This window comes from Brachionichthys hirsutus, chromosome 23 (assembly GCF_040956055.1).
Source record: "Brachionichthys hirsutus isolate HB-005 chromosome 23, CSIRO-AGI_Bhir_v1, whole genome shotgun sequence".
In the NCBI taxonomy this organism is placed as follows: Eukaryota; Metazoa; Chordata; class Actinopteri; order Lophiiformes; family Brachionichthyidae; genus Brachionichthys; species Brachionichthys hirsutus.
In genome coordinates, this window is record NC_090919.1 from 159,712 (window position 1) to 168,682 (window position 8,971).

General features: G+C 53.8%; 2 protein-coding genes across 2 annotated transcripts; one reads left to right on the forward strand and one right to left on the reverse strand.

Annotated features, from left to right (window-relative positions):
• Positions 1-154: 154 nt before the first annotated feature.
• Positions 155-1,466, reverse strand: trappc1 (trafficking protein particle complex subunit 1). Its single transcript, XM_068755946.1, has 5 exons — positions 1,345-1,466; positions 930-1,028; positions 779-849; positions 457-595; positions 155-362 (listed from the first exon to the last, which is right to left on the reverse strand). The coding sequence occupies exons 1-5, from the start codon at positions 1,399-1,401 to the stop codon at positions 234-236; spliced, it is 495 nt and encodes a 164-aa protein (XP_068612047.1). The 5' UTR covers positions 1,402-1,466; the 3' UTR covers positions 155-233.
• A 1,070-nt stretch (positions 1,467-2,536) lies between these two features.
• cyp17a2 (cytochrome P450, family 17, subfamily A, polypeptide 2) lies at positions 2,537-6,217 on the forward strand. Its single transcript, XM_068755884.1, has 9 exons — positions 2,537-2,757; positions 2,840-2,960; positions 4,151-4,289; positions 4,430-4,659; positions 4,729-4,815; positions 5,008-5,223; positions 5,299-5,468; positions 5,543-5,646; positions 5,728-6,217. The coding sequence occupies exons 1-9, from the start codon at positions 2,537-2,539 to the stop codon at positions 6,006-6,008; spliced, it is 1,569 nt and encodes a 522-aa protein (XP_068611985.1). The 3' UTR covers positions 6,009-6,217.
• The last annotated feature ends 2,754 nt before the right edge of the window (positions 6,218-8,971 follow it).

Here is an 8,971-nt window from a genome sequence, read left to right on the forward strand (position 1 = left end):
TCCAGCGAAGCGTGAACGGAGCAACTCAACACCAACGCGTTCACCAACGTCTCCGCCGGGGACACAGCGCCCCCTGGTGGCGCGGCCGAGAACTGCAGCAACAGACATCCATCCGGCGACTTCCTCGTCTCAGGTTCATCAATCAAACATCAGCTCCTTGAACTCAGCCGTTTAATTCACGTTTCAGTGGCAGAATGCTGATCACAAACAGTGTGTGTGTGCGTGCGCGCGCCTCAAGCAGCTCGTGGACTGTAGTACGGCAGAGCTCTGATGAAGGCGTCCAATCGGCTGCTGAACAGCTCGCTGTCCAAACACGACGGTGAGACGCACGCTGGATTCTTCACGACGTACTCCACGTACAGCTGAGAGACAGACGGGTGGAGCCGTTAGTCCCCGACCGACTGAGGAAGGGCTTCCTGCGTGACCCTTCACAATAAGAGCACAAGAACCTCTTACGTTGCTGTAGACGTGCTGCAGCGTGTCTCTGGCGTTGGCGACAGACAGATCCGTGTTCAGGACGAACCTCAGGCCGCTGGGCGTCTCGTAGTAATGGAGACGATACTTGCTGGTCTGAAAGGACAGGAAGCCGTCCTTCCTGAGGACAGACGGGGACATTCGTGTTGTACTTCGCGCTGCCTTTTCCTTTCCTACTGGCCACCGGGCACATTTTACTGCATTCAGTACTTACACTACTCTGTGTACTACCTTAATGCTTCTTGAACAGAGCTTTTACTGCATTCAGTACTTGTACTACTTTGTGTACTACCTTAATGCTTACATGTCCAGCGGAGACATCTTACTGACGAAGGAGCGGATGGAGAACAGCATCCCGTACATCAGCTTGAATTCCTGCAGCAACACAATGTGAAACTTCACCTTTGACCTCACGGAGCTTTTATTTTCGTGCTCCCGGTTCTCGGTTCCTTCACCTCCTCCTTGGAGATGCCTGCTTGCTTCTTCCGGTTCCATTCGTTGTAATACAGACAGACGCCGTTCCGGTCAAAGACGTACAGGTTATGGACGGTCATCTGGAACACAGCGGAGCCTCCTCAGTGTCCATTTGCAGTACATGGAATCAATCACCGATCAATAAAGAACGACCATCCTTCAGCTGCGTTTCTGCGTGTCAGGGTCCATTTTTAGCTACCAGCCGAGAAGAGGCGTTAAGATGACGCAGTGGATGAAAACAAACTATTTATGATTAAAACCTCATTTTAACAACAACACGTTTATTGATAGACAGTTCGATAACTATTGAAACACATCACAAAGCCCTGATCGGGACTGAGTCCGGCCATTAACCGGAGTTTTCTGAAACATTTTACGGAGCAGCATCAAGCTTACCTTCACTTCCGGGTTCCCGCGGGCCCGAGGACCCGTAGCAGAGGTGTCCGATGACATGCCGGACTGTAAAACACGCTAACAGGACTTAGTAGACCAATCACGACGCTCCAAGGTACGTCCGGACGACACGTGGATGTGTTCTTGTTCGTTGCTTCCGCTAGCATGTCACACAGAGGTAGCTGCTTCCGCTAGCATGTCACACAGAGGTAGCTGCTTCCGCTAGCATGTCACACAGAGGTAGCTGCTTCCGCTAGCATGTCACACAGAGGTAGCTGCTTCCGCTAGCATGTCACACAGAGGTAGCTGCTTCCGCTAGCATGTCACACAGAAGTAGCTGCTTCCGCTAGCATGTCACACAGAGGTAGCTGCTTCCGCTAGCATGTCACACAGAGGTAGCTGCTTCCGCTAGCATGTCACACAGAAGTAGCTGCTTCCGCTAGCATGTCACACAACGGTAGCTGCTTCCGATAGCATGTCACACAGAAGTAGCTGCTTCCGCTAGCATGTCACACAGAGGTAGCTGCTTCCGCTAGCATGTCACACAGAAGTAGCTGCTTCCGCTAGCATGTCACACAGAGTCAAAAGAAGTAATCGAAAATGGTGAAACATTGTTGTCACCGCTTGTGTAACCATGACGACTGGTACCCAGAACGAAACCGACAAGCATCTCTGAGATATGTCTGGGCTGGATCACGTGACCAGTTGAATTCATTAAACAATAAAACGGAAATAAATAAAAACACGTCAGTTTAATTTACCGACCCCAGTATGGAACGGTTCCATTAAGATACGCCTAAAACACATATATACTGTATATACACACTACTACTACTACTAGATACTTATACTACTACAGTCGTCCTCTGTCCTTCAGGGCCCAGACGTCACCCTGGACCCTGGGACCGGAATGTTCTGGAGGGGCAGCAGCGCTGTATGGTGTCCTGGTTCCTGACCCGGTACTGGTTCTCACCGACGGCCGTGATTGGTCAGGACACACAGAAGGTTGCCATGGCGAGCAGGACACATGGCGTGATAACACCAAGGTTGGCTGACCAAGATAAACACACACACACACACACGGTCAGGGTGAGGACAAACAACATACACACACACACACGACCTCTGACCTGTCCAAGGTCCCCGTCAGAATAAAAGCAGGACTCTTCGTCCGTGTCTTCACTCCTTCGCCGCCATGTCCACTGGTCTCCTCTCGTCTCTGTGTGCCTCCATCTTCCCGCCCTCCTTTCTCCTCATCCTCTTCATCACTGCAGCGATGGTCTTCTTCCTCATCACCAAGCAGGCTGCTCCTCGGAGCCCCATCCCCTCCCTGCCCCGGCTCCCGGTCCTGGGCAGCCTCCCCTGGCTGGGAGGAGGCCTCCCTCCGCACCTCCTCTTCAGCCAGCTGGCCCGCAGGTGAGCGCCCCGAGGCGAGGAGGAGCTACTCCTGCAGCCCCCTCCGGGACCGGGTCCTGAACGGGCCTGTGCTGGGTTCCAGGTACGGCCCGGTGTTCTCCGTGTACCTGGGGCGTCACCACACGGTGGTGGTGAACGACCACCGCCACGCCAGAGACGTCCTGATGCACAGAGGGAGGGACTTCGCTGGACGACCGAGCATGGTGACACACGTGGAGAGAGAGCAGCAACGGATGGATGGATGCTGGATGGCTGGATGGAGGCTGGATGGATGCTGGATGGATGCTGGATGGATGCTGGATGGAGGCTGGATGGATGGATGCTGGATGGATGCTGGATGGCTGCTGGATGGATGGATGCTGGATGGATGCTGGATGGATGCTGGATGGATGCTGGATGGCTGCTGGATGGCTGCTGGATGGATGCTGGATGGCTGCTGGATGGATGCTGGATGGATGCTGGATGGATGCTGGATGGATGCTGGATGGATGCTGGATGGATGGATGCTGGATGGCTGCTGGATGGATGGATGCTGGATGGATGCTGGATGGCTGCTGGATGGATGGATGCTGGATGGATGCTGGATGGCTGCTGGATGGATGGATGCTGGATGGCTGCTGGATGGATGCTGGATGGATGCTGGATGGAGGCTGGATGGATGGATGCTGGATGGATGCTGGATGGATGGATGCTGGATGGCTGCTGGATGGATGGATGCTGGATGGATGCTGGATGGCTGCTGGATGGATGGATGCTGGATGGATGCTGGATGGCTGCTGGATGGATGGATGCTGGATGGCTGCTGGATGGATGCTGGATGGATGCTGGATGGAGGCTGGATGGATGGATGCTGGATGGATGCTGGATGGATGGATGAATAATAATAATAACGCATCGTTTTCTAGACACCCAAAGACGCTTCACATTGTCAATCATTCTCTCCATACATACTACTGTTGTAGCCACGTCTGCCCCGGGGGCAGCTGCGTCTTGCCCGGGGGCAGCTGCGTCTACCCCGGGGGCAGCTGCGTCTACCCCGGGGGCAGCTGCGTCTTGCCCGGGGGCAGCTGCGTCTACCCCGGGGGCAGCTGCGTCTACCCCGGGGGCAGCTGCGTCTGCCCCGGGGGCAGCTGCGTCTGCCCCGGGGGCAGCTGCGTCTGCCCCGGGGGCAGCTGCGTCTGCCCCGGGGGCAGCTGCGTCTACCCCGGGGGCAGCTGCGTCTTGCCCGGGGGCAGCTGCGTCTACCCCGGGGCACCATCCGCCCTCCACCGACGTTCACACACGCAGGCGATGTGGATGAAGAGTCTTGCTCAAGGACACAACGGCAGTGAACTCATGTGCCGGAGCGGGGAATGGAACCGCCGACCTCCTGATTGCTTGTCTGCCCCGTCAGGTGACCACCGACCTGCTGACCAGAGGAGGTAAGGACATCGCGTTCTCCGACTACTCTCCTCTCTGGAAGTGTCACCGTCGCCTCGTCCACGACTCCTTCAGCCTGTTTGGAGAAGGAGGCGGCCGCCTGCAAGACATCGGTACGTCCCTGCTAAGGCTCCGCCCCCTGGCTGCGGTTACATCCCTCCTAAGGCTCCGCCCCCTGGCTGCGGTTACACCCCTCCTGTCCTCGCTGTAATTGGAACCACACCGTCTTCATGTCTTGTCCTTCGTCCTTCAGTTCTGGCGGCGGTGGACGGTCTGTGCGTGGAGCTGTGTTCCAGAGGGGGCGGGGGCTTTGACCCGTCTCCCGCAGTGACCAGGGCCGTCACCAATGTTATCTGCACGCTGGTGTTCAGCGCCACCTATCGCCATGGCGACGCGGAGCTGCAGGAGGTGATTGGGTACAACGACGGCATCGTGGAGACGATAACCAGAGGAGGTCTGGTGGACGTTTACCCCTGGATGAAGGTAGGGCTCCAGGAACGCTCCGGTCCCGCCGGGGCCTCGGCCCCTCTGAAGCGGCCGTCTCGTCCTCAGGTGTTCCCCAACAGGTATCTCCGGAAACTGAAGGCGTGCGTCGACGTCAGAGACCGGCTGCTGTCACGGAAACTGGAGGAGCACAAGGTGACCTTCAACCCCCAAAGACGTTTCCTTTCATGTTATTGATCCACCGGTCCAGAATCAGGATCCAGCCTCTGGGGAGCGCGGGCGCTGCGTTCGGTTTGCTCTGCTGCCCTCTTGTGGCTCTGGCCCGTCACAACAACACTTAACTCTCATGTTGTTGTTGACCCCCGTCTGGTGACCCGAACCCTTCAGGCGTCCCTCAGTGACGCCGACCCCCGGGACCTCCTCGACGCCTTGCTGAAGGGCCAAATGAAGAGTGGGCGGGGTCACAAGTCTTTGGGGTCCACAGGTGAGGGCATCACTGATGACCACATCCTGATGACGGCGGCGGAGGCGTTCGGCGCGGGGGTGGAGACGACCTCCACCACCCTGCTGTGGATCCTGGCCTACCTGCTGCACCACCCAGAGGTTCTGGTTCCGGTACCAGCAAGCACATTCCCGAGCTCAGACAAGTCAACGTTAGCTTCGCCCCGCCCCCTCCAGATCCAGGAGCGCGTGCAGGCGGAGCTGGATGAACAGGTGGGCGGGGAGCGGCCGGTGGGCGTGTCGGACCGAGGCCGGCTGCCGTACCTGGACTGTGTCATCAACGAGGGCCTGAGGATCCGACCCGTCAGCCCGGTGCTGATCCCGCACGTCGCCGTGAGCGACAGCAGGTGGGTCGGAACCAAAGGAGCGCCGACCGACAGGAAGTAGCTCTTTGTAACCGCCGCCCCGCCCCGCCCCTCAGCATCGGAGGCTGCGCTGTCCGGCGTGGGACTCGTGTGCTGGTCAACATGTGGTCGATCCACCACGACCCCCGCCACTGGGACAAGCCCGACCTGTTCAGCCCAGGTAACACACGCCCCCCCCCCCCCGGGGACACGCCCCACTCCATAAAGAGCAGCCGCACATAACGCCTTCATCTTCCCCCAGACCGTTTCCTTGACGACCACGGTGAGCGGGTCATTCCCGCCTACTTCCTGCCTTTTGGGGCGGGACCTCGAGTCTGCGTTGGCGAATCATTGGCCCGGATGGAGCTCTTCCTGTTTGTGGCCTCTCTGCTCCAGCGAATCAGCTTCAAGCTGCCGGCCGGAGAGCCCCCGCCCAACCTGCAGGGGCGGGTGGGCGTGGTCCTGCAGCCCTTACCTTATCAGGTTGCCGTTAGCCCAAGGGCAGGGTGGGGGGACAGAATGAAATGTGAGGGGACTCACTGAATAAACCTTAGCAGCTAGCTGACAGCTAACACGTAGCATCTGATGTCATGAGCAGAAACTTGAGCTAGGCTAGCATGGCTACATTTTAGAGCAGGGGTCCCCAAACTACGGCCCGCGGGCCGGATCTGGCCCATTTCCACATTTGGCCCGGCCCCCTGAACAATACCAGAGACCCAAAATAAAATGTACTTATTTTCCTTTCCACACAACATGAGTAGCCCCCCTTTTATTTTTAATGACATACGGTCACACACGGCCAGAAAGTTAATGTTCCGATGTTCTGTAATATCAACTTACCGTATTTTCACGGTAAGATGCACGGAAATGTCTTAAATTATCTTCTAAATTTGCCGAACGTCCTATCGTCCGCGCGTCCTATGTTTTGTTGTAAGGTGGACTCCGTCAGGAGCCTCACGGAGCGATACGTACCGATGCTGTCCTTCAGCATAGTATTATAGTCAGGAGCCTCACGGAGCGATACGTACCGATGCTGTCCTTCAGCATAGTATTATAGTCAGGCGCCTCACGGAGCGATACGTACCGATGCTGTCCTTCAGCATAGTATTATAGTCAGGAGCCTCACGGAGCGATACGTACCGATGCTGTCCTTCAGCATAGTATTATAGTCAGGAGCCTCACGGAGCGATACGTACCGATGCTGTCCTTCAGCATAGTATTATAGTCAGGAGCCTCACGGAGCGATACGTACCGATGCTGTCCTTCAGCATAGTATTATAGTCAGGCGCCTCACGGAGCGATACGTACCGATGCTGTCCTTCAGCATAGTATTATAGTCAGGAGCCTCACGGAGCGATACGTACCGATGCTGTCCTTCGGCATAGTATTATAGTCAGGCGCCTCACGGAGCGATACGTACCGATGCTGTCCTTCGGCATAGTATTATAGTCAGGCGCCTCGCGGAGCGATACGTACCGATATTATATTAAAATCACAACTAGTCAAATTAATTCCAGAAATTTGACGCTAACGGCGTTAGCTTTAAAAAAATAATAATAAAAAATTAAAAAATAAATAAAAACAGCGTTAGCTCAGTCTCTTAAATGTTTTTGACTCGCTAATTAGCGGTCATTCGTGTTTAATGGGGGGAAACACAGATTTAGGTTAGCTTAGTTTAATCATGTAGCCAAAGAAAACAAAAGTGACTCTCCTCCTTAAATGTAAAATAAATTAAAAGTAAGATATCTGGAAGGACTTTTATTCACCTGCCCGTCTGAGAGACACTCAATAAGGTTGTGAGGGAAGTTAGCCGTCGGTCTGATCCGGACGAAGACTCCGACTTCACCTGTGTGAGCCTCCATAGCTCGTTAGCAGCTCGTTAGCAGCTGGCTAGCAGCTCGTTAGCGCTTCGTTAGCAGCTGGCTAGCAGCTCGTTAGCGCTTCGTTAGTGTGACGACGACGCATAAAAGTCGCGTTTGACTTGCAGCTTTCTTCATTCTGTACTAAAATATAAAATACTGCTTGAAAACGTGAGAGAAACGTTCATTTCGGCTCACTTGGCTCGCTTGGCACAGCGGCTCGGTTACTTCCGCGCTGGTTTCCGCTCGCCGGAAACCAGCAAGTTTCCTGGCAGGGGGGCAAAATGGCCCTGGTATCGAATCCCGTACGGGAATGAAGTGGAACAAGGACAGCAGGGAGGACCCGGGGCACGCCCGGGCGAGCTATACTCGCCCGGGCAAAGGCCCCAAGGCCTCACCCCGCCGCCCCCGCGCCACCCCAACTCCCACAGCTGGATGCGAACCCAGTTCCTCCGGCTGTGAGTCGGTAACCCTACCGACCACGCCACCGTGAAGGTGAGGAGACTCGAGGTATTACTAAAGTCGTACCTGACAAATAATAAGTTGCTATCTCAGACCACAGCGTGTTGTGTTGTTGTGTTGTTCTGTGTTGTGTTGTTGTGTTGTTGTGTTGTTGTGTTGTTCTGTGTTGTTGTGTTGTTGTGTTGTTCTGTGTTGTTGTGTTGTTGTGTTGTTCTGTGTTGTTATGTTGTTGTGTTGTTCTGTGTTGTTGTGTTGTTGTGTTGTTCTGTGTTGTTGTGTTGTTCTGTGTTGTTGTGTTGTTGTGTTGTTCTGTGTTGTGTTGTTGTGTTGTTCTGTGTTGTTATGTTGTTGTGTTGTTCTGTGTTGTTGTGTTGTTCTGTGTTGTGTTGTTGTGTTGTTATGTTGTGTGTTGTTGTTGTGTTGTTGTGTTGTTGTGTGTTGTTATGTTGTGTGTTGTTGTTGTGTTGTTGTGTTGTTCTGTTGTTGTGTTGTTGTGTTGTTCTGTGTTGTTGTGTTGTTGTGTTGCTATGTTGTTGTGTTGTTGTGTGTTGTTATGTTGTGTGTTGTTGTTGTGTTGTTGTGTTGTTCTGTGTTGTTGTGTTGTTGTGTTGCTATGTTGTTGTGTTGTTGTGTGTTGTTGTGTTGTTGTGTGTTGTTGTGTTGTTGTGTTGTTGTGTTGTTGTGTTGTGTGTTGTTGTTGTGTTGTTGTGTGTTGTTATGTTGTGTGTTGTTGTGTTGTTGTGTGTTGTTGTGTTGTTGTGTTGTTGTGTTGTTGTGTTGTTGTGTTGTTGTGTTGTTGTGTTGTTGTGTTGTTATGTTGTTGTGTTGTTGTGTGTTGTTATGTTGTTGTTGTGTTGTTGTGTGTTGTTGTGTTGTTGTGTTGTTGTGTTGTTGTGTTGTTATGTTGTTGTGTTGTTGTGTGTTGTTATGTTGTTGTTGTGTTGTTCTGTGTTGTTGTGTTGTTGTGTTGTGCTTTTTCCTTTTGTGTTACGTGGAGTGGGCGTGTCTCAGACCAGGTGACGTCGTACTGCCTCTGGTCTAAAGTAATCAATGCTACTGTCTATTGATCCTAACGCCTGACGGGGGGGCCTCTAGGTGGTGCAGTGGGTAGTGCTCTTGACTCCCTGCTAGGAGGTCCTGGGTTCAAACCGAGGCGTGCAGCGTTCAGGTTCTTCACCAGAATCT

Coding starts and splice junctions, on each gene's coding strand:
- trappc1 (XM_068755946.1), bottom strand. CDS start 1,401: ATGTCATCGGACACCTCTGCTACGGGTCCTCGGGCCCGCGGGAACCCG. Junction 1,029..1,344: donor GCGGGAACCCGGAAGTGAAG/GTAAGCTTGATG, acceptor GCTGTGTTCCAG/ATGACCGTCCATAACCTGTA. Junction 363..456: donor TGCAGCACGTCTACAGCAAC/GTAAGAGGTTCT, acceptor TCTGTCTCTCAG/CTGTACGTGGAGTACGTCGT.
- cyp17a2 (XM_068755884.1), top strand. CDS start 2,537: ATGTCCACTGGTCTCCTCTCGTCTCTGTGTGCCTCCATCTTCCCGCCC. Junction 2,758..2,839: donor TTCAGCCAGCTGGCCCGCAG/GTGAGCGCCCCG, acceptor GCTGGGTTCCAG/GTACGGCCCGGTGTTCTCCG. Junction 4,816..5,007: donor GGAAACTGGAGGAGCACAAG/GTGACCTTCAAC, acceptor CGAACCCTTCAG/GCGTCCCTCAGTGACGCCGA.